A 25498-nucleotide genomic window follows, 5' to 3' on the forward strand; every position below is an offset into this window, starting at 1 on the left:
ACTTTTGCACATGAGTGTGTTAGAAAAAAGCAAAACAGAATAACAAACACTGTTAGCAAATTAGCAGAAAGGTATAAAGTTGTCAAATACTAGCATGAAAAGAATACAAAAAATGGAGTACTTATTTGTTTCTTTTCATCAACATTATGGGAACATTGAAAACAAATTAATCACAGAACAATCAGACTATTGTGGTGGTACATAATAATATATTTACACATAGGACTGTATCTGCAGTCAGTTAAGTCCACATTAATTGCAGGATGGCTACATCGCAGTTACATGCCTCTCCGTTACCATTTTCTGATGGCACCTAAAGCTGAGTACTAAGTTGCAATCGAATGACAAGTTAAGGACCTACATCATCTTGAAATGGCAAACATCTTCAACACATTTATTGTAATTGTAACAGATGAACTGATAAAATGGATGAAAGAAGAAAAATGCCACATATCACACATATTAGGCATACAATTGCATTCATCACAGCAACAGAGATAGAAGTTTTAAGTCTAATAAAGCAATTAAAAGTAAAATATTCATCTGTTTTAGATGATGTTATATCACGTCTCATAAAATAATGCAGGGAAAGCCTGCTAAAAAGCTCACACCTGTTCAATGCCACAATAAAGGAATGTGTTTTTCCATATTAATTAAAAGCATGTAAAGCAAAACCAATACTAAAGAAAGGTAACAGAGGTGAATTGGGAAACTACAGACCAATACAAATGATTTCCACATTTACAAAAATCTTCAGAATTATAATACAGACTAGAAATGTAAGCTTTATAACAAAATTTAAAATACTACAATCATCACAACATTGTTCCAGAGAAGATAAGTCAACAAGAACAGCACCAACAGCTTTTGTTGAACATGTTAAGAGTTCACTTGACAGAAACTGAAGACTTACGGAATCTTCATGGACCAGTTTAAAACACATCACTATACGGATCTTTGTTGTAACAGTAGGGGATGTGTGGAAAATGAAATGACATAATAAAACTGTACTTCATGAAAGGGAAGCAATGCATAGAAATCAGGACATAATTGTGGGGAAAATACAACAAATTAAAAATCTGAGCTAAATCTGTCAAATACACTCCTGGAAATGGAAAAAAGAACACATTGACACCGGTGTGTCAGACCCACCATACTTGCTCCGGACACTGCGAGAGGGCTGTACAAGCAATGATCACACGCACGGCACAGCGGACACACCAGGAACCGCGGTGTTGGCCGTCGAATGGCGCTAGCTGCGCAGCATTTGTGCACCGCCGCCGTCAGTGTCAGCCAGTTTGCCGTGGCATACGGAGCTCCATCGCAGTCTTTAAAACTGGCAGCATGCCGCGACAGGGTGGACGTGAACCGTATGTGCAGTTGACGCACTTTGAGCGAGGGCGTATAGTGGGCATGGAGGAGGCCGGGTGGATGTACCGCCGAATTGCTCAACACGTGGGGCGTGAGGTCTCCACAGTACATCGATGTTGTCGCCAGTGGTCGGCGGAAGGTGCACGTGCCCGTCGACCTGGGACCGGACCGCAGCGACGCACGGATGCACGCCAAGACCGTAGGATCCTACGCAGTGCCGTAGGGGACCGCACCGCCACTTCCCAGCAAATTAGGGACACTGTTGCTCCTGGGGTATCGGCGAGGACCATTCGCAACCGTCTCCATGAAGCTGGGCTACGGTCCCGCACACCGTTAGGCCGTCTTCCGCTCACGCCCCAACATCGTGCAGCCCGCCTCCAGTGGTGTCGCGACAGGCGTGAATGGAGGGACGAATGGAGACGTGTCGTCTTCAGCGATGAGAGTCGCTTCTGCCTTGGTGCCAATGATGGTCGAATGCGTGTTTGGCGCCGTGCAGGTGAGCGCCACAATCATGACTGCATACGACCGAGGCACACAGGGCCAACACCCGGCATCATGGTGTGGGGAGCGATCTCCTACACTGGCCCTACACCACTGGTGATCGTCGAGGGGACACTGAATAGTGCACGGTACATCCAAACCGTCATCGAACCCATCGTTCTACCATTCCTAGACCGGCAAGGGAACTTGCTGTTCCAACAGGACAATGCACGTCCGCATGTATCCCGTGCCACCCAACGTGCTCTAGAAGGTGTACGTCAACTACCCTGACCAGCAAGATCTCCGGATCTGTCCCCCATTGAGCATGTTTGGGACTGGATGAAGCTTCGTCTCACGCGGTCTGCACGTCCAGCACGAACGCTGGTCCAACTGAGGCGCCAGGTGGAAATGGCATGGCAAGCCGTTCCACAGGACTACATCCAGCATCTCTACGATCGTCTCCATGGGAGAATAGCAGCCTGCATTGCTGCGAAAGGTGGATATACACTGTACTAGTGCCGACATTGTGCATGCTCTGTTGCCTGTGTCTATGTGCCTGTGGTTCTGTCAGTGTGATCATGTGATGTATCTGACCCCAGGAATGTGTCAATAAAGTTTCCCCTTCCTGGGACAATGAATTCACGGTGTTCTTATTTCAATTTCCAGGAGTGTATAATGTGCTGCAAGTTTCCATACTCCAACTACAGTCAACACTATTTATTCTTTACGTGAATGATTTCTCACACAACGTTGTCACTGTTGTGGACTTCAGTCCGAAGATTGGTTTGATGCAGCTCTCCATGCTAGTCCATTCTATGGAAGTTTCTATATCTATGAATAACTATTGCAACTAAACCTGCTTATGTATTCATCCCTTGGTCTCCATCAACAATTTTAGCCCCCTCCCCCCATATATACAAACTTTTCCATTACCAAACTGATGATCTGTTCATGCCTCAGGATGTTTCCTAGCAGCCACTCCCTTATTTTAATTACGTAGCGCCTACATTTTCTTTTCCTCCAAACTAATTCAGTACCTCCTCATTAGTTAACTCAGCATACCCTTCTAATCTTCAGCATGCTTCTGTAGCACCATATTTCAAATGTTTCTACTTTCTTCTTGTTGGAACTGCTTATTGTTCATGTTTAACTTCTGCACAAGGCTATATCCCAGACAGATATTTTCGGAAAGGACTTCCTAACACTTTACTGTATGATTAAATGATGATGGCGTCCTCTTGGGTAAAATATTCCGGAGGTAAAATAGACGCCCATTCGGAACTCCGGGCGGGGACTACTCAGGAGGACGTCGTTATCAGGAGAAAGAAAACTGGCGTTCTACGGATCGAAGCGTGGAATGTCAGATCCCTAAATCGGGCAGGTAGGTTAGAAAATTTAAAAAGGGAAATGGATAGGTTAAAGTTATATATAGTGGGAATTAGTGAAATTCGGTGGCAGGAGGAACAAGACTTTTGGTCAGGTGACTACAGGGTTATAAATACAAAATCAAATAGGGGTAATGCAGCAGTAGGTATAATAATGAATAAAAAAATAGGAGTGCAGATAAGCTACTACAAACAGCATAGTGAACGCATTATTGTGGCCAAGATAGACACGAAGCCCACGCCTACTACAGTAGTACAAGTTTATATGCCAACCAGCTCTGCAGATGATGAAGAAATTGATGAAATGTATGATGAAATAAAAGAAATTATTCAGGTCGTGAAGTGAAACAAACATTTAATAGTCATGGGTGACTGGAATTCGACAGTAGGAAAAGGAAGAGAAGAAAACGTAGTAGGTGAATACGGATTGGGGCTAAGAAATGAAACAAGAAGCCGCCTAGTAGAATTTTGCACAGAGCATAACTTAATCATAGCTAACACTTGGTTCAAGAATCATGAAAGAAGGTTGTATACGTGGAAGAACCCTGGAGGTACTAAAAGGTTTCAGATAGATTATATAATGGTAAGACAGAGATTTAAGAACCAGGTTTTAAATTGTAAGACATTTCCAGGGGCAGATGTGGACTCTGACCACAACCTATTGGTTATGAACTGTAGATTAAAACTGAAGAAACTGCAAAAAGGTGGGAATTTAAGGAGATGGGACCTGGATAAACTGAAAGAACCAGAGGTTGTACAGAGTTTCAGGGAGAGCATAAGGGAACAATTGACAGGAATGGGGGAAAGAAATACAGTAGAAGAAGAATGGGTAGCTTTGAGGAATGAAATAGTGAAGGCAGCAGAAGATCAAGTAGGTAAAAAGATGAGGGCTAGTAGAAATCCTTGGGTAACAGAAGAAATACTAAATTTAATTGACGAAAGGAGAAAATACAAAAATGCAGTAAGTGAAGCAGGAAAAAAGGAATACAAACGTCTCAAAAATGAGATCGACAGGAAGTGTAAAATGGCGAAGCAGGGATGGCTAGAGGACAAATGTAAGGATGTAGAGGCTTATCTCACTAGGGGTAAGATAGATACTGCCTACAGGAAAATTAAAGAGACCTTTGGAGAAAAGAGAACCACTTGCATGAATGTCAAGAGCCGAGATGGACACCCAGTTCTAAGCAAAGAAGGGAAAGCAGAAAGGTGGAAGTGGGTCTATACAGGGGCGATGTTCTCGAGGACAATATCATGGAAATGGAAGAGGATGTAGATGAAGATGAAATGAGAGATATGATACTGTGTGAAGAGTTTGACAGAGCACTGGAAGACCTGAGTCGAAACAAGGCCCCGGGAGTAGACAACATTCCATTAGAACTACTGACAGCTTTGGGAGAGCCAGTCCTGACAAAACTCTACCATCTGGTGAGGAAGATGTATGAGACAGGCGAAATTCCCTCAGACTTCAAGAAGAATATAATAATTCCAATCCCAAAGAAAGCAGGTGTTGACAGATGTGAAAATTATCGAACTACCAGTTTAATAAGTCACAGCTGCAAAATACTAACGCGAATTTTTCACAGACGAATGGAAAAACTGGCAGAAGCCGACCTCGGGGAAGATCAGTTTGGATTCCGTAGAAATGTTGGAACACGTGAGGCAATACTGACCCTGCGGCTTATCTTAGAGGAAAGATTAAGGAAAGACAAACCTATGTTTCTAGCATTTGTAGACTTGGAGAAGGCTTTTGACAATGTTGACTGGAATACTCTCTTTCAAATTCTGAAAGTGGCAGGGGTAAAATATAGGGAGCGAAAGGCTATTTACAATTTGTACAGAAACCAGATGGCAGTTATAAGAGTTGAGGGGCATGAAAGGGAAGCAGCGGTTGGGAAGGGAGTGAGACAGGGTTGTAGCCTCTCCCCGATGCTATTCAATCTGTATATTGAGCAAGCAGTAAAGGAAACAAAAGAAAAGTTCGGAGTAGGTATTAAAATCCATGGAGAAGAAATAAAAACTTTGAGGTTCGCCAAAGACATTGTAGTTCTGTCAGAAACGGCGAAGGACTTGGAAGAGCAGTTGAATGGAATGGACAGTGTCTTGAAAAGAGGGTATAAGATGAACATCAACAAAAGCAAAACAAAGATAATGGAATGTAGTCAAATTATGTAGGGTGATGTTGAGGGAATGAGACTAGGAAATGAGACACTTAAAGTAGTAAAGGAGTTTTGCTATTTGGGGAGCAAAATAACTGATGATTGTCGAAGTAGAGAGGATATAAAATGTAGACTGGCAATGGCAAGGAAAGTATTTCTGAAGAAGAGAAATTTGTTAACATCGAGTATTGATTTAAGTGTTAGGAAGTCGTTTTTGAAAGTATTTGTATGGAGTGTAGCCATGTATGGAAGTGAAACTTGAACAATAAATAGTTTAGACAAGAAGAGAATAGAAGCTTTCGAAACGTGGTGCTACAGAAGAATGCTGAAGATTAGATGGGTAGACCACCACAACAACAACATTAACAACAACACTTAAATTTATATTAGATGTTAAGAAACTCCTCTTTTTCAGAAATTCTATAACCAGTCCACATTTTATATTTTCTCCACTTCGAACATCAACTGTTATTTTGCTACCAAGTAGCAGGGCTCATCTTCTACTTTTAGTGTCTCATTTTCTAATTCAACTCCATCATCAGCTAATTAAATTTGACTAATTCCATAACTCTTACTTTACCTTTGGTGGTGTTAGTCTTATAACCTTTTTTCAAGACACTATCCATTTGATTCAATTGCTTTTCCGAGTCCTTTGCTGCCTCTATCAGAATTATAGTACAATGTCTTTGGCAAACTTCAGAGTTTTAAATTCTTTTCCCTCTCCAAATTTCTACTTGATTTCCTTTACTGATAACTCAATGTAAAGACTGAATAACATTGGGGATAGGCTACAACCCTGTCTCACTCCCTTTTCAACTATTGCTTCCCTTTCATACCCTATGACTCTTATAATTGTTGTCTGGTATCCGTACAAGTATTAAACAACCTTTAGTTTCCTGTATTTTGTCACTGCTATATTTCAAAGAGTGTATTCCGGTCAAAAGCTTTCTCTAAATCTACAAATGGTATAAATGCAGTTTTGCCTTTCTTCAGTCAGTCTTCTATATAAGCCGCAGGGTCAGTATTGCCTTGCAAGTTCTTACATTTCTCCAGAACCAAAACATCTTTGTCAAGGTCAACTTCTACTTGTTTTCCAATTCTTCTGTAAATAATTTGCGTTAGTATTTTGCAAGTATGATTTATTTAATTGATAGTTCAGTAATTATCACACCTGCACGCACACTAACCTTCTTTGGAACTGGAATATGTATACTCATCTTGAAGTCTGCATACCATACGGAATAGGACAGGCAGTCCAATGAAGGCCGAACACCTACACAACGGGACCATGGAAGGGTTATATTCAGAAGTAATCATCACACACGTTAAGACATTTAACCAACTGGGAAAGGAGATGACCAATTCCCATTTCATAGAACATGGTCAGCCACCCCCTCCCCCCTAGTTTTTGAGTCTTCTGTCTTCTGACTGGTTTCATGTGGTCCGACATGGATTCCTCTCCTGTGCCAACCTCTTCCTCTCTGAGTACCACTTGCAACCTACGTCCTCAATTATTCGCTGGATGTATGTCAGTCTTATGTCTTTGGGACCGATGACCGTAGCAGTCTGGTCCCTTTAATCCCCACAAACCAACCACTCTTATGTCTTCCTCTACAGTTTTTGCCCTCTACAGCTCCCTCTGATACCCTGGAATTCATTCCCTGATGCCTTAACAGATATCCTATAATCCTGTCCCTTCTCCTTGTCAGTGTTTTCCACATATTCCTTTCCTCTCTGATTTTGCACAGAACTTCTTCATTCCTTCATTATAATTCTATCTAATTTTCAATATTTGTCTGTAGTACCACATCACAAATACTTCAATTCTTTTATGTTCCAGTTTTCCCACCGTCCGTGTTTCTCTGCCATACAATGCCGTAGTCCAACATACCTTCTCAGAAATTTCTTCCTCAAATTAAGGCCTATGTTTGATACTAGGAGAATTCTCTTGGTCAGTAATGCATTTTTTGCCAGTGCTAGTCTGCTTTTGATGTCCTCCTTGCTCCATCCGTCATTGGTTATTTTGCTGTCTACGAAGTAGAATTCCTTAACTTCATCTACTTCATGACTATCAGTCCTGATGTTAAGTTTCTAGCTGTTCTCATTTCTGTTGCTCCTCATTACTTTAGTCTTTCTTCGATTTACTCTCAATCCATAGTCTGTAATCATTAGACTGTTCATTCAGCAGCTCATGTAATTCTTCATCACTTTCACTAAGGACAGAATTGATATCAGCGAATTGGATCACTGATATCCTTTCACCTTTATTTTTAATTCCGCTCCTGAACCTTTCTTTTATTTCCATCTCTGCTTCTTCGATGTACAAATTTAACATTAAGGGCAAAAGACTAGATCCCTGTCTTACATCCTTTTTAATCTGAGCACTTCTTTCTTGATCATTCACTCTTGGTTCTTGTACATACTGTATGTTACCAGTCTCTCCCTACAGCTAACCCCTATTTTTCTTAGAATTTAGAGCATCTGACCCACTTTACATTGTTGAATGCTTTTTCCAGGGCAACAAATCCTATGAATGTGTCTCAATTTATCTTTAGTCTTGCTTCCACTATCAACTACAATGTCAGAATTGCTTCTCTTGCCTTTACCTTTCCTAATACCAAACTGATCGTCATCTAACACATCCTCAATTTTCTTTTCCATTCTTCTGTATATTATTCTTGTCAGCAACTTGGATGCATGAGCTGTTAAGCTGATTGTGCTATAATTCTCACACTTTTCAGCTCTTGCAGTCTTTGGAACTGTGTGGAAGATATTTTTCCAAAAGTCAGATGGTATGTCACCAGACTCATACATTCTACACACCAATGAGAATAGCCGTTTTGCTGCCACTTGCCCCCATGATTTCAGAAATTCTGATGGAATGCTATCTGTCCCTTCTGCCTTATATGACCTTAAGTCCTCTAAAGCTCTCTTAAATTCTGATTATAAAATTGGATCTCCTATCTCTTCTACAGTACATCACCTCCTGTTACTTCTTCTATCACATCAGACAAATCTCCCCCCTCAGAGAGGCCTTCAATGTACTCTTTCCACCTATACTCTGTCGCTCCTCGGCATTTAACAGTGGAATTCCCATTGCATTCCTAATATTACCACCCTTGCTTTTCATTTCACCAAAGCTTATTTTGACTTTCCTATATGATGAGTCAGCCTTTCCGACAATCATTTCTTTTTCGATTTTTTCACATTTTTCATTGCAGCCATTTCATCTTAACTTCCCTGCACTTCCTATTTATTTCATTCCTCAGCAACTTGTATTTCTGAACTTCACTGAACATTTTTGTACTTCCTTCTTTCGTTGATCAGCTGAAGTATGTCTTCTGCTACCCATGGTTTCTTTGCAGTTACCTTCTCTGTACCTATATTTTTCTTCCCAAAGTCTGTGATTGCCCTTTTCAGAGATGTTCATTCCTCTTCAACTGAACTGTCTATTGAGCTATTCCTTAATGCTGTATCTATAGCCTTGGAGAACTTCAAGCATACCTCGTTGTTCCTTAGTACTTTCATATCTCATTTCTTTGTGTATTGATTCTTCCTGACTAATCTCTCAAACTTCAGCCTACTCTTTATCACTAATACATTGTGATCTGAGTCTATATGTGCACCTTACAATCCAGTATCTGATTTCAGAATCTCTGTGTGATCATGATGTAATCTAATTGAAATTTACCCGTATCACCTGGTCTTTTCCAAGTATACCTCCCCCTCTTGTTATTCTTGAACAGAGTATTCGCTATTATTAGCCGAAATTTATTACAGGACTCACTTGGTCTTTCTTATCTCCCAGTCCTTGTCCCAAGCCCATATTCTCCAGTAACCTTTGCCCTACTCCTTCCCCTACAATTGCATTCCAGTCCTCCATGAGTATTAGATTTTCGTTTCCCTTTACGTACTGTATTATGCAGTCAGTATCCTCATATACTTTCTCTATCTCTTCAACTTCAGCTTGTGACATCGGCATGTATACCTGCACTATTGTTGTCAGTGTTGGTTTGCTGTTGATTCTGATAAGAACAACCCTATCACTGAACTGTTCACAGTAATTCACTCTCTGGTCTCCCTTCCTATTCATAATGAATCCTACTCCCATTATAGCATTTTCTGCTGCTGTTAATATTACCCTATATTCATCTGACCAGAAATCCTTGTCTTCTTTCTATTTCTTTTCACTGACCCCTACTGCATCTAACTTGAGCCTTTGCATTTCCCTTTTCAGATTTTCTAGCTTCCCTACTATGTTCAACCTTCTGACATTCCATGCCCTGACTCATAGAACATTATCCTTTCATTGGTTACTCAATCTTTTCTCATGGACATCACCCCACTGGCAGTCACCTCCCGAAGATCCGAATGGGGGACTACTCCAGAATCTTTTGCCACTGGAGAGATCATCATGACACTTTCAATTACAGGCCACATGTCCTGTGGATACACATTGTGTGCCTTTAACGTAGCGGTTTCCACTGTGTTCTGCATCCTCATGTTGTTGATCATTGCTGATTCTTCCACCTTTACGGGCAGTTTCCCACCCCAAGAACAAGAGAGTTCCCTGAAACTATGTCCACTCCTCTGTTTTCTTTGACAAAGCCACTGTTAGAATGAGTGTGACTTCTTACATAATCAAAATTTAAGCAGTGGTGTGTTTTGAAACCTGGACCGAGGACATTTTGATTACTAATCAAAGGCGCTACACCTAGACAATGGGCGGAGCCGCTTACGGTTCTACAAACGCACCCACTCCTGTACTTCCTCGTCTGACTGAAACTACCACCCTCACAAGTCTTTCTTCAGGTCACCAAAGAGGTGAAAATCACATACTGAATGAACCAGGCTGTACAGAGTATGTCACAGTGTTTCCTGACCAATTTGCTGAAACATAGCCTTCGTACAATTGGCAAAACAAGGGCAGGCATTATCATGCAACAGATAGAGTCTGTCCAACAGCATTCCAACAGCAGAGGGCAAATGGCAAAACCAACAGTGAAAACGTCCTACATCTCCCCCACCAAAGATATCCAAAGCTGTTCACACAAGTTCTGGAAAAGTCTTGATAACCTCCTTCGACTCCAGCGGACCTCTACTCTTTGAATTCCTCAAGTGTAGAACCACAATCAATCTGCAGCACTATGATGAAACTTTGCACATTGTTTAGTTTTGCAGAAACTGCGACGCACCATAATGTCAAATTGCAGGAATGTTGTCAGATGGGATCACCCTGTTGTATGATAACACCCACATCCACACTATCAATCAATATGGTTGGGAAACACAGCGACATCTCTCATATAGCCCAGAACTTTCATTGTATGATTTTCACATCCTAGGTGACCTGAAGGAAGACATGCCTGGATGTTAGTTTCAGTCCAATGAGGAAATACCAGCTTGGGTGCAGTTGTGGATCTGTCAGCAGCCAACCGTGTTCTATGAAAAACGAACTGACTGTCTCATCTCCCAGTGGGATATATCCCTTAATGCATGTGGTGATTACTTTTGAATGGAACTATTCTGCTGTCCCATTGTGGCAGGTCTTCAGTTTTCCCCTTATAGTTTTTCAAGTTTTTTCAAGCTGGTTCTCACCAAGGTCTCAGTAATTCTGAGGGACTGTCACCGATTCCAAGTGTCTTGTTTTGACTGAGGTCACATAGTGTTATGTCAAATTCTTCTAACAGTATTGTATCTATAATTTCACCTTCAACTACTTCCTTTTCCCTTTTTGTAACATTGCCTTCAAGCTATTTTCCCTTGCATGGGCCTTGTCTATATTCCTTCCAGATTTCAATTTTCCCTTCTTTGCATAGTACTGATCTGTCATCTGAACTCTTGATATTCATACATACTTCAATCTTCCTGTAGATGGCATACATTTTTCTCGTAGATATGATTGATTCTACACCCTTTCTATACCATTCCTGCTACACCATTTTGCACTTCCTGCCAATCTAATTTTTTTAGACATTTTTACATTTTCTCCTTTTGTCAACTAGATTTACACATTACCCCAGGATTTCTACTGAACTTTGTTTTTTAGCCTATTTGATCCTTTGCTACCTTCACTATTTCATGTCTCAATGATACCTACTAATCATCTATTGTGTTACTAACCCCTGTTTCAGTAAATCATTGCCTAATGCTGCCTCTGAAACTTGCAACCACCTCTGGTTCTTTCAACTTATACAGGTCCCATCTCCCTGTTATAACCTTTAATCCTAATAAATTGCGTGGATATACAACGTAGAGCAATAGCGAGTTACATGCTACCAACTCCGAATCTGTCACTCAACTCCCGTGCCGTGACACGCGGCAGGCGCCGTTCATAGCCAGGTAGCGCTCCCGCGCTCGGCCGAGCTGCGGAGCGCCTCTATCGCCGTGTTCGCGTACTGGCTTAGTGGCACTTTTAAATCTCGTGGCACTGTCACAACACTTTTCCCCCCTTGAAAAAAAAAACTCTCACTTCCTTGGAGACACGGATAGTGCGGAGACATCCATGGCCTCTTGGGAAGCCCCGAGAAGATCCCGCGGAGAAACATGAGAGTATGGTCGAAAATGTCCAGGACGGAATCTTGCGCGTGGAACGTGCCTACTGGACGAGATGATGGGTGAAAACTCCGAAGCAGCATCCATAGGTGTCGTGGACCTGGGGGTGTGCTCCAGCGAGATGGGTCTCGGAGAAGGCGGCGTCGCGACTGGGGCCGGTTCCGGCGTACTCTGAAGCGGTAGCGGTAGCGACGTCGGCTGCAGCAACACGCACGGAAGATCGCCAGCAGCGACAGGACTGGCTTCTCGGGCTGGTGGAGGCGAAAGAAGGGGCGGTGGCACCGGCGTGGCCACCACTCGTGAGCGCATCTGGTCGTAATGGCGAACAACCATGCCGTCGTCCATACGTATTTCACAAAGCCGGCGGCCGCGAAGAGCCTTGACCACCCCTGGAATCCATTTAGGGCGAGATCCATACCCTCGTGCCCACACGTCGGCGCCCACCGAGTATTTGCCCGCACTAGGGGACACAGTACAAGGCCAGACAGGGTGAAGCAGGTGCAGTAGAGTGCGCGGTTGGCGGCCATGCAAGAGTTCAGCAGGGCTGCGATCACCCAGAGGCGTGAAGCGATAAGAACTCAGAAATTGCAACAGAGCGTCATCTGTGGAAAAATCACTAAGGAATTTTTTCATCTGGCTTTTGAAAGTGCGGACAAGGCGCTCGACCTCCCCATTCGAATGCGGATGGAAGGGCGGTGCCGTAACATGATGAATCCCTTGTCTAGTACAAAAATCACGGAAGGCCTGCGAAGAGAACTGAAGGCCATTGTCCGTGACAATCGTGGATGGAAGACCTTCTAGCACAAAGATTTTGGACAAAGCCAGCGTCGCCGCCGCAGTGGTGGGCGACGGATATCGAACAACAAACGGAAACTTCGAGAAGGCGTCAATCAACAGTAGTCAATAAGTGCCGAGGAAGGGGCCGGCAAAGTCAGCGTGCACCCGGTCCCGCGGCTGCACCGGATCAGGCCAAGGAGAGGGCATTGTACGGGGTGCAGCCAGTTGTTGAGCACACTGACCACACGCAGCGACCATGTGGGCGATGTCCGAATCAATACCGGGCCAATAAACGTGCCTGCAGGCCAGGGACTTAGTCTGAGAAATCCCCCAATGGCCTTCATGCAATAGTTTGAGAACATCTTTGCGAAGAGAGGCTGGCACCATGACCCGAGGAGATGCGCCACCCGTGGCCAGAAGAACAACACCCTCACGAACAGACAGACAAAGGCGCAAGGCACGGTAGTTGCGAAGGAGATCCGATGCCCGGCCCTTGGTCCTGTCCAGCCAACCCCGTCGAACAAAACCGATCACCTGACCCAGGACTGGGTCCCGCGCAGTAGCCGACACGACCTGCGAACCTGTAAGTGGAAAAGCCTCGACCGCACGACGTTCTTCCTCATCAATGTGGAAACAGAGTAGTTCATCTCGATCGAAAACCGGGTCGGGGCCCATCGGCAAACGCGACAACGCGTCAGCGTTGGCGTGCTGGGCCGTGGCGATAGTGAATCTCATAGTGAAAACGAGATAAGTATAAGGCCCAACGTTGTAGGCGGTGAGCTGCCTTATCCGGAAGCGACGCCGAGGGGCTGAACAGAGAGACCAGCGGCTTGTGGTCGGTGATGAGGTGAAACTTAGAACCATACAAAAAAACGCTGAACTTTTTTAGAGCATAAATGATAGCAAGTGCCTCCTTTTCGATTTGAGAGTAACGCCGTTGGGCATCGTTGAGGGTCTTGGAAGCGTAGGCGATGGGTCGTTCCGACCCATCCTCATACTGATGGGCGAGAACAGCCCCTAGGCCATACTGTGACACGTCAATCGCCAGAACCAAGTGCTAACCCGGATGGAATGTGGCAAGACAAGGTGCCGACTGCAAATGAGCCTTCAGGCGGACAAAAGCCTGCTCACACTTGTCGGACCAACAGAAAGGAATGTTTTTGCTTAACAGCTGATGCAGAGGATGAGCCACCGCCGCCGCGGATGGAATGAATTTGTGATAATAAGCACTCTTGCCTAGAAACGCCTGCAGTTCTTTGACCGTAGACGGCCGGGGTAGAGCGGTAATGGCCGCAACGTGCTGTCGTAGAGGACGTATACCCTCACGGGATAAGTGGAAACCAAGATACACAATGGAGGGTTGGAAGAACTGTGACTTGTCCAGATTGCACTTCAACCCAGCCGAATGCAGAACCCGAAACAGTGAACGCAAATTGCGAAGGTGCTCCTCAGTGGAGGCCCCCGTGACAACAATGTCATCCAGGTAGTTGATGCAGCCGGGAACGGAAGCCGCGAGCTGTTCCAAAAACCGCTGAAAAATGGCCAGCGCGCTAGTGACGCCAAATGGTAACCGCTGGTACTGATACAACCCACAAGGAGTGTTGATGACGAGAAAGTCCTTGGAAGACGCATCCAACGGCAACTGGTGGTACGCCTCCGATAAGTTTGGAAAAGAACTGGCCCCCAGCGAGCTTGGTAAATAACTCCTCAGGACGGGGAAGAGGATAAGTGTCAATGAGGCTCTGAGCATTGACAGTGGCTTTAAAATCACCACACAATCGCAGACTCCCGTTTGGTTTAGAAACCACCACGATTGGCGATACCCATTCACTGGAGGTAACAGGAAGGAGAATCCCCGAAGCTGTTAACCTGTCTATCTCAGCCTTGACAGGTGCACGCAACGCCATCGGAATAGGGCGTGCCCGGAAAAACTTAGGGCGAGCTGTAGGTTTAAGAGTACTGTGGGCTTCAAAATTCTTGGCACGACCCAGGCCAGCAGAGAACACGGACGAGAATTCAGAACACAATCCATCCAGCTGTTGATACGGAATATCCTCAGATATGAGGTGCACCTCATCATCAATGGAGAACCTGAACAACTGGAAAGCATCATAACCGAACAGGTTTTCAGTGCCCGCATGATCCACCACATAAAACGTGAGGGGCCTAACAACTGACTTGTAGGCAGTGGAAGCATCAAACTGGCCAATGATAGGAATTTTCTGCTTATTATAACTTCACAGATTTCGCGTAACTGGAGACAAGGGAGGGGAGCCCAACTTCAAATACGTGCGAGAATTAATGAGAGTTACTGCAGAGCCAGTGTCCACTTGCATGCGAATGTCTTTATCCAGAACACGAACAGTAACAAACAACTTATTTGTTTGAGAAAGCACACAGTTAACATCCATGTCCGATGCCTCGTCCTCGTCGACAGGAACTATAGGGGACTGACACACAGAAGCAATGTGGCCTTTTTTCCTACATGAATTACACGTGGCCCAACGTTTTGGACACGCGGCCCTGTCATGTTGTACGAAACAACGTGGACAAGAAGGAAGTGCGGAACGAACCTGCTTCTGTGGTTGCTGTTTTCGCTGCGAGCGTGGCGGCCCAACGCGACGTCGTTGACGCGAGTGAACCGCCACCACATCGTCGGTCCCCTGGGAAACAGGCAAATTGTCCGTGTCGAAAGTGGTCTGTATAGCGCCTACATCACACCACGCGTCTATTTGCGCACCAGCAGCGTGAGACACTTCAAAAGATTGAGCGATGCTTAGAACTTCCGACAACGACGGGTTTGGCAGTTGTAAGGCATGTTGCCGAACTTCTTTATCAGGAGCAAGCCGTAGAAAAGCATCCCTAACCACTGAATCAGCATAAGACTCATGATGAGTGTCCGTGACAAACTGACATTTCCTACTCGGACCGTGTAGTTCCACCACCCAAGCCCGGTAAGATTGATGGGGCTGTTTACGACACCGGTAGAACGCCACGCGGGCGGCAACGACGTGGGTGTTTTTTCGGTAATAGTTAGACAATAAGTCACACATTTCTTGGAAGGACAGAGAGGCAGGTTCCCGCAGCGGGGCTAACTGAGATAGCAGCTGATAGATCCGTGGGGAAATCCAAGATAGAAACAACGACTTACGCATAGGAGCGTCGACTACGCCGAAAGCCAAGAAGTGTTGCCGCAAACACTTCTCATAATCCTCCCAGTCTTCAGCGGCCTCGTCGTAAGGAGGGAACGGAGGCGGAGAAGAGGAAGCCAGACAATGAGTAAGCGACGTCGACAACGCCTGAATAGCAGCTGTCAGCTGTGTTTGCTGTTCAATGAGCACTTGCATAAGCTGTTCCATGTCTGCCCCGACACGAACACACAAATCCACAACGCAGGAACAAAAATATCCGACCTCGTCGCCAAAAAGTGTTATAACCTTTAATCCTAATAAATTGCGTGGATATACAACGTAGAGCAATAGCGAGTTACATGCTACCAACTTCGAATCTGTCACTCAACTCCCGTGCCGTGACACGCGGCCGGCGCCGTTCATAGCCAGGTGGCGCTCCCGCGCTCGCCGAGCGCCTCTATCGCCGTGTTCGCGTACTGACTTAGCGGCACTTTTAAATCTCGTGGCACTGTCACAACACTCCCTAATTTCCTACCTTTCTCGATTTTTTCTGTTTTAATCTGCAGTTATAAACACTAAATTATGGCCAGAGTCTACATCTGCCCCTGGACATACACAGCTCAAGAAAAATTAGGGGAACACATTTATCAACATCCGGTATGTTAAATGCATTCGGATACAGGAGGTATCCATGGTCTTGTTGCACAGCTTGAGATCTTTATTAACAATGTATGCAACAGCTAAAGCCACTCATCTTCTATGTGTTGTGTTACGGTATCAGGCAACCTCTCAGAAGAAAGTGAGTACAGGTGTCCCAGTGTTCTCTAGTGAGGCACACAGATGGCAGTTGTAACTTGATGACCTTGTATTCAACAAGCACGTGCAAGGCAACATCCTAATGCAGTGAAAGTTACAAGGGCACTGTGTTTGATCCAAGAAGGTGGGTTTTCCATCATGTTGCGGCAGATGCCCATGTCCTCCACCTGTCATACATAGACTGTGGCAACACTAAAAGGAGAAAAACCCATGAGAAGGCCAATGTTGGCCATATCTATGTTGTATGTCTATTGTCAAAGCACTGAAATACAGCCTCAGAATGGCCACCGGAGCCACTGTGTCTGATCAGACTCTTAAGAGACAAGTTAGAGAAAGGACCTTTAAGACCCACACATGCTGTTCGAGTAACCCGCTTGACACAGCATCATCTTACAGGTCACTTTCAGTTCTGTCATCCTCATCTCAACAGGCAACTTCATCATTGGCAAAATGTGTTACTCACAAATTAATCACGATTTTCTCTGACTCAAGGTGATGGCCATGTTCATGTGTGGAGATGTCATGGTCAGCAGTACCTGCCACATGTTGCCCAGGAAACTGACACATTCAACCAAGGTTCTGTGATGGTGTGGGGAGGCATCAATGTCGCCAGCTGTACAGATCTTGTTGTTGTCCACGGTTGCCTTACAGATCCTGTTGAACCATGTGATATGCTGCTGCATATAGTGGCAGCCCTGAATTACTTATCATGCATGATAATGACAGGACCCATGAGGTGAGCATAACTAGGGATGTCTTGCCAATCCAGGATACTAAAGTAATGGAAAGTCCATGCTTGACAGATGTGTTTGTAGATGCCCTGTCCAACATGGCCTCTGTGAGAACTCTCAAAGCCTCTCACTGAAGATGGGAATGATCACAGAGTGAATTCCATAAACTTACATGGGGTATGCTATGTAGGTGTCAGGCAATGATAAACACATGCAGAAGACATACATATTGTTGAAGCTCTCAAAGTACAATGAAAAGCACCTAGGATGAGGGGATGAATGATTGTTCTCATTTTGTTTTTGACAACTGTAAGACGTTTCAGTTCTTGTTATGTAAATGAACAAGGATATACACCTAGTTATATTACACTGCGTACTTAATTTGTGAAAGATAAAGGCATAATTTGGTAGTGTACTTAGACATCAATGATTGCTCAGTGGAGTACAGCAGATGCCTAAAGTCATGTTCTCTTAATTCTTTTGAACAGTATATTTTGCTGTTTAAAATCTGGTTTCAGAATGTATCATACCATTATGTAATCTAATTGAAACCTCCTATGTCACCAGGTCTCTTCCACATACGATTTTTAAACGTAGCGTTAGCGGTGATTAAATTACTATGTATACAAAATCCTACCAAGCAGTGTCTTCTTCCAGTTCTTTACCCCAGTCCATGCTCTCTCTATTCTCTCTGTTTTCTTACTAGCAAATTCCAGTCTCCCATCCCGATCAAATTTTCATTTCCCTTTTGTCTCATCATACATTCTTTCAAGATCTTCATTCATCATTGGCATCTGCAGGTGGAGTTGTTGGTATATAAAGTTATGCTGTCATAGTGTGTGTTGCCTTCTTGCCTGTCTGGCCAATGATAATACATTCACTATACTATTCATAGAAACTTAGCCATATTCCTACTTTCTTCGTCATTACTGGAAACGCTTTTGCATTACCCCTATGTAATTGTGTGTTGATCAGAAGCCATGTTCATTCTCCCACCAAACTTCCCTGATTCCCACAGTATCTAATTTCAACCTACCCATCATCATTTTAAATTTTCTAACCTACCTACCAAATTAAGGGATCTTATATTACACGCTATGACTTGCAGAAAGTCTATTTTGTTTTTCCTGACGAGAGCATCCCAAGTCATCTCCACCCCAAGATCTGAATGGGGGACTACATTACATCCAGAATATTTTTCCCAATGGTGTGCCATCATCATTTAGACATACAGTAGAGCAGCATGCCTTTAGGTAAAATAATGGCTGTTGTTTCACCCTTTTTTGACCATTCACAGTACCAGCACAGCCAGGCAATGCTGAATAATGCTATGAAGTCAGATCAGTTACTGATCAAACTACTGAAAGACTGCTGTCGCTCTTTATGTTTGTCTTGTCTTTATACAGATACCCCTCTGTTCCTGTTGCACCTGTTTGTTGTTGAGGCACATAGCCTTGGCAATGTGCACGGTTCATAGGAAGCTCCCAGACAGTATAATACAGAAACTTATGACAGTTATCTATGCAGCTCAGAGCAAGGAGAAGCTTGAAAAAGAAACAGTCCTGATTACTGAAGATGCAAATGAGTAACTTCTTCAAAACAGTATTTTCATAAATCAGTCTAAAACAATGTATGCCGTGTTTTACACCAGAGCGAAAGGTACAGCATACATATTAATATAAATACAAAGTCAATTAAAGATGCAAGTAGCACAAACTTTTAACAACTATCATGATACCACAGATTTTCCTCATACGCAAAACAACTCACCAAACAGTAGAGATGATAAATCGATTACAGGCACTGAAAGCTTTACTGACATTCAAGCAAGGGTTTGGTGGTATCACCCCTTCTCCAGTCGCATCCAAAAATCTTGGTTGCAGTGAAAGACTGATCTGTAGTATATTCTGAGGTCTAGGTTGGGTTGGAAGGTGATAATTTGGTTGTGAGTCAGCATAGCCAACAGTGTGAATGTCAAATACAGGTTGTGATAATAGACTGATCTGTATCATATCCTAATGTTTACATTTGTGCCATATTTAATGCATCCTTCATCATAAAAACAAACTATGAAGTAAATTCAGAAAACCTATATTAGATTATGGACAAGTCCCTGCTGAGTATTTTGAAGCATATTACTTACATGTTTCACACATAAAGAACAAAACAAAACAAAATTAGAAGGATGTACACACACCTGTACAACTACGTTGTGTCAGATGAACACACTTGCCAGGACCGTAGTCCTGCAGCTTAACTAGGGTGAGTGATTGTGTGGGGTGGAGTGCCTGAGGGGAGAAAGGAGGTAGAGGCATTAGGCACGTGGGGCAGTAATGTAACATGGCACCAACACTGGTGAGTTTGTGTAGCACAAAATGACGATGACATGGAGGAGTAGGCCTAGATTTGAAGTGGGTGACAATGCAGAGAAAAAGAAGTTCATGGGGATAAAGGAGTGGTGATGGACGAGTCAACTTACGATCCTAGGATAGCGTGAGTACAGGTAAGAGGCACAGCATGTTAAGCTGACATGACCATCAGCCAACTGCTCACCGGAATGAATGGCCAGCACCAAACTATCGACAAGAACAGAGCTGACCACCAAGTGGCACATCATGCTTCTGAGTATAACACACTTGATTTCAGTGGAACTGTGACACCTGGAATGTTCCCATCAACACCAACTTCTCTATGTTGAGGGGAACTGTCATTGTGACACATCCTCTGTCCCTTTAATCCTCTTGGTCTCAGTTCGTCCTAGCTACTCCCACCAAGCCCCAGGTCTCTAACTTCCACTCGTCCTGCACCCAAGCCTTCATCCCCAGCCTCCCTTTCCTCTGTTATGTCACTCTTCCCAATCCACTCCTTCACATCATCATCTTGATTATCATCACCATCATCATCATCACTGTGTGCTACATGTTCGCACTGGTGCCCGTTGTGTGTTGCATCCCCATTCCATGCACCTGCTGCTTTCACCCCGACCATAAACCACTCTTTTCCAACCTTCCCTCCCACTCCCTACCTCCTTTCTCTCCCACTCCATTAACCCAAGCTATTTGTTTTCTATGAGAACTTTCCATTACCATACTTAAAAACAATATTTGTAATTCAGAAAAGAGCAGTCAGGTATATAGCAATAATACCACCCAGATACTCCTGTAGACAAGCTATCATGCAGTATAATATTATGACAGTGTACTCACTATATATATATGTATACCAGAATATTATGGCTATGAGAACAAATGATATTCACATTCTTAAAAAAGACATACATGACCATGGAACAAGACAAAAGGAAAATTATTATGCAAGACAGTGAAATTTCAGACTGACAATAAGTGCTCCTGGTGAAGCGGGCGAAAGGGTTTTTAATAATCTACAAACCGCAGTTAGCTAAATGAAAGAAATTAATTTTTTTTAAAATCACGTAACCATCTCTCTCGTGGTGAAATGTTAATACAGTTCAAGTGAGTATTTAAAAGGAAAGTAAATATCTTGTAACAGAAAATATGCAATAACCTTTTATGTGCTTGAAGGTGCAATGCTGTTTTTGGTTGTGCTTTACTGTGAACAAAAACAGTGCCTGGATGGTTCATTTTACAGCTTAGCCCTGTTTTCTTTTATTGCACATTTATTGTTTATACATTAACAGAAATAAATGCAGGAGGGGAAGAAAGACTCAAGGTCTGAATGACCATTTTTGATATGAATGAGCTGGTCAGATTCACAATGTGTCATGTCACATGCCACTTAACATATAACTGGTTAAATGACAATCTTGTCAAACAATGGGAAATCACTTCCATAATGTATGACAATCCTGTAGTAAATAAAAATTCCTACTCCATATCCCAGGGGGCGGAAATTGCCATCTGGAGTCCACGGACAAAGAATAAACAAATAAAATATAATGATGATGAGTAGGTCTTCACTCTAGAACACGAGCGGCGCCAGTCAGAAAGCGTTTCCTCTTTAGTGTGCACAGGTTGGAAACGCATCTGTTAGCCAATGGAAGAATTGTTTCATGCTATCACTGATAGGAAAGAAAAAGAGGTGACGTATTTAGAGTGCCAACTTTGAAACCATTTCATATTCTTTGTAGATCGGAGAAGATTATGCTGACACATGGACCGGCGTCATTAGACCAAGGTGTAGGTTATGATGGAAGACCGCGATTTGGTTACGAGTTGGTAAAGATGGCACATGAAATGTCAGGACACAAAGCTTAGCACCAGTTGGAGATCTCTTGTGTCTCACTGGAAGAACATGAATGTAATGAAACTCCTGGGCAAATTGAAACTCAAACTCTGGCACATGCCATTCAAATGCACGTTCTTGACAGTTGATCTACACGGGCATAAAGAATTAAAACGGGTCTTGCAAACAAAATGGGCGTATACCTATATTTATTTAATCACATGCAATGAATGTGAACAGAAACATAGTATACGATTATTCTCTGTTTTCTGGATAACGTACAATTTAAATTATTTTCAGACTTGAAGTAATAGCTAATTAAATGACTTTATTTTAACATAGTTTTTTTTTTTTTTTTTTTTTAGATTAAGTAATGATACAATACACAGCAATCAAAATGTGTGATAAACAAACTAGCAGACAACTCCACTCCGAAGAATTCGTACTTAATATTTCGACTCCTTGCAGCTGCCTGTCACCGAAGAAAAAACATTTTCTACCATATAATTAAATTTTACTAATTTGTATATGGAAATTGTTCTTTTACATACCACAGCAACCTTCATTTTATCGAAAAAATTATTCCGAAAGCATTCAACTACACTTTTACCGCCAACGACCAAAGTAACTACAGATACAAGGTTGCTATATAGAGCTACAGATAAATAGAACCAAAGAGACAACGGACAACAATAGAACCAAAGAGACAACACGGACAAGGGACACAGTGACTTCCCAATTTTTATTTTAGTATACTTTAGGCCAGTCTACACACAGATCTGGGCATCTGTTGGCGAACATCACATCGCTGCAGGCATCACTTAAATCTGGTTTTTGAAACTTTGTAAGAAAGCTTTCACGAGGTAGTTTGAATATATTGCAAGTCTCGTTGTGCGTGAGGATTATGGCTTAATTACATATTCTTATTGTGGAATAACTGCGTTCAGGCGAGTCCTACATTCAATGCACTTTACTTTAATAATTAGTATGCTTCCAAATTACAGTAATCACAAGAAACATGAAAATAAAATTAACACAACTGAAGGAAACAATTCGTTGATGAAGCTAAGAGAGTGAGAATCTCAGTAAATAATCAACAACGGAATAACATACAAGATAACTCAAAAACCACGGAACGTCCGTGTGCCACGGCAAGGAATAACCATGTCAGCCATCGCTCCTAGCGGCCAGCTAGCGAACTCAGCTGACACTGGCAAGCGATCAGCTGATCCCTCCCTGACAGGTGCGTGATCGCCTCTCGCCACGCAGACCACCTCCCCTTCAACCCCGCTGATGACCTCGATGTTGAGCGCCCATAAGCCACACACACGCCCTTCACCCCACCCCCGATTGGGAAGCGGAGCGTCGTCATCGTTAATTGCCAGGCAGTGCGCCCGGACTGCTTCTAACGTTGCAGCTGCGTCGCTCGGGTTGAAGGAGGTGGCTGTTCAGACATTGGCATTTATCGGTTATGGGGAATGTTACCATCTAAACATTTCTCCAAGACAAGCGCTGGTTTAACTCGGTCGATAGACACAGTGTTTCTCTTGCCATTAACCTAAATGTCCATTGTTTTGTCTTGCTACTACACTGTGTGGTCCAGTATGTGGTGGCTTGAGTGTGGGCTTGTTTCGTAGTATGATGTGGATGCAACACTTCAACTCTTTATGAACGAACGTTGCTTCATGCCATGTCGTGACATTGGTTGCGGTCGCATGTGCGAGATCTGATCTCTCAAATGTGCTATGCACTGCAGTGACTGTGATACGTCCCGGCAGGGTGCTGGATCGACAAACTATCTGGAAACTGTAGTGTTTCTCCATAGATAAATTCAGTAGAGGATGCGTCGAGATCTGGCTTGCTTATAATGCGGAGGCCAAACAGAGGTAATGGTAGGGCTGTCGTCCACTTCTATTCATGACACATGAGGACGGCATTTAGGGTCTGGTACAGCTGCTCGATCATATCATTGCTGGCTGGATAATAACTTCTTATTGTGTAATGTGACACACTGCAAAAACGTAAGCAAATAGGACTCGAATTTGCATCCTCTGTCAGTTGTTATATGCAGTGGATATCTGAAGTGAGTGACCCAGTTAGATATAAACCCAATGGGTAGTGTCTCGGCAGAGACATTATCTAGAGGAATACCTCTGGCCAGTGTGTGAATCTATCAACAATGTTTAACAACTATTGTTGACCTTCTGATGGTGATAGCGGTCGCACGACGTCAACATGTATGTAGGCGAACCTCTCGGTCGATGTGGGAATTTGCCTACTGGTACTTGAACGTGACGTGAAATTTTCCTGTGTTGACAATTCATGCACGCGCAAGACCATCGATGGAAGTTGTTTTGTATCCCAGGCTACACATAACGATTAGATACAAGCTTCGCCGTCGATGTTACTCCTGGATGACACAAATCGCAGAGGCTATGAAATGGTTTTTTGCGCAGTTCTGCCTGAACGAACAGGCGAGTTTTTCGATTGCAGGTATTGCAATACATGTTAGTGTTTGTCTCTGGTCCATCAATGAGCGTTAGCAGCAGGTTTGCCGTAGTATTGTTTAGGCAATCTTGGAGTTCTTGGCCGGACTGTTGTGCTTGAGCCAAGCGTGTGAGATCGATTATTTTTGTGATGGCGCTGACACACGATAAACAGCCTGTCATTATATTGTTCAATCCTGAGACATGTTTAAATGTCTGTGGAAAACTGCGTAAAAAATCCTAGCTGATTAAATTTGTGACGCCGCTGACGTTTTGACTATGTTCTCTTTGGGGCTTGTGTGCTATGCTCTCTCAGCGCGCAACGTTAGTACTACCATGTTTTTCTCGCTTACTTCAGTGTCTAATAAATGCATTTACGATAACTAAAGTGTGTTATTACCGACCTACGATACGTAATAACCACAGTGTTGTCCCCGACATCGTTGTCATGTGATTCGAGTTATTTTGTGCTTCTCTTCATCATTAATGGACTGTGTGCCAGCCCACGTTGTCTTCAGAACAATGGATCTACCAGTGTCTTTTGGTGCTAGTGCCACGCATCCTATTAACTGTGCTTGTGACCATGAGTGGTCAAGTGTACCTAATGCACGTTTGGTTAAAAGTGAACGATTATCTAAGATACGCCCAGCCATGTTGGCAGCCACTTAACGTTAACCGGTCCAGCATGGCCACCGTCAAGTGTGACTACACAGCAACGGCCATTACATAACCATTGCACGCCTCCTAGTGACATCGTGGACGATAACCCAGTTAAGGACGTTGTGGTTTACCCCTCAGCTATGAAGTCGCCTTCGGTTTGGTGTGATGTGCCGAAAAGGTTCCAGAACTGTGATTCAAACATTCCTCTGCATGGTGTTGCTCATTCTTATATACCTAGTTGGCAGCACTCCCCCCACGGCCGTCTCGGCGACGCCGATCGCCTCGAACGCGCACTTTTCTACGACCGTCGCTCCATGGTTACACCACGATCGCCTTCCGCCTGCTTTCGTAACAGTATCGGCCGTTCCGCCCGCGCCAGTTACTGGGTCAGCCCCCCTGTGGCTGCACCGCGACCACATTCTGCCCGCTGTTGCAACAGCACTGGCCGTTACACCCGCGCCGTGTTCATCATCGGGCCGGCAGTTGGGACACACTGTGCCAACTTTTGCATCTGCCCAGTCCATACCGTGTGCTAGATGCGTCCGCCCCCCCACGCAGACCTCAGGTGATACACCGTCCACAGCTACTGCACTCCCAATGCTGGGGGCTTCCTGCCCAGCACACATGGATCTTTGTCTGCCAGTGCTGCATCAACATGTGTTGCCTGGCAAGTATCCTAAGCTGCCTGCTTTGCAAAAAGATAACCCAAAGACTTGTTTCGCATTAGTGGATCACCTACTAGACATC

At 43.8% G+C, this 25498-nt stretch overlaps 1 protein-coding gene across 1 annotated transcript in view; it reads right to left on the minus strand.

The window, feature by feature from the left end:
- LOC126457540 (carbonyl reductase [NADPH] 1-like) overlaps nucleotides 1–22246 on the minus strand; it is a 79761-nt gene extending 57515 nt beyond the window's left edge. Inside the window, exon 1 of the mRNA XM_050093927.1 lies at nucleotides 22157–22246. Within this exon, the coding sequence (XP_049949884.1) occupies nucleotides 22157–22171 (15 nt within the window). The 5' untranslated portion in view covers nucleotides 22172–22246. The remainder of the gene's footprint in view (nucleotides 1–22156) is intronic.
- Nucleotides 22247–25498: the final 3252 nt, after the last annotated feature.

This window comes from Schistocerca serialis, chromosome 1 (assembly GCF_023864345.2).
Source record: "Schistocerca serialis cubense isolate TAMUIC-IGC-003099 chromosome 1, iqSchSeri2.2, whole genome shotgun sequence".
NCBI lineage: Eukaryota > Metazoa > Arthropoda > Insecta > Orthoptera > Acrididae > Schistocerca > Schistocerca serialis.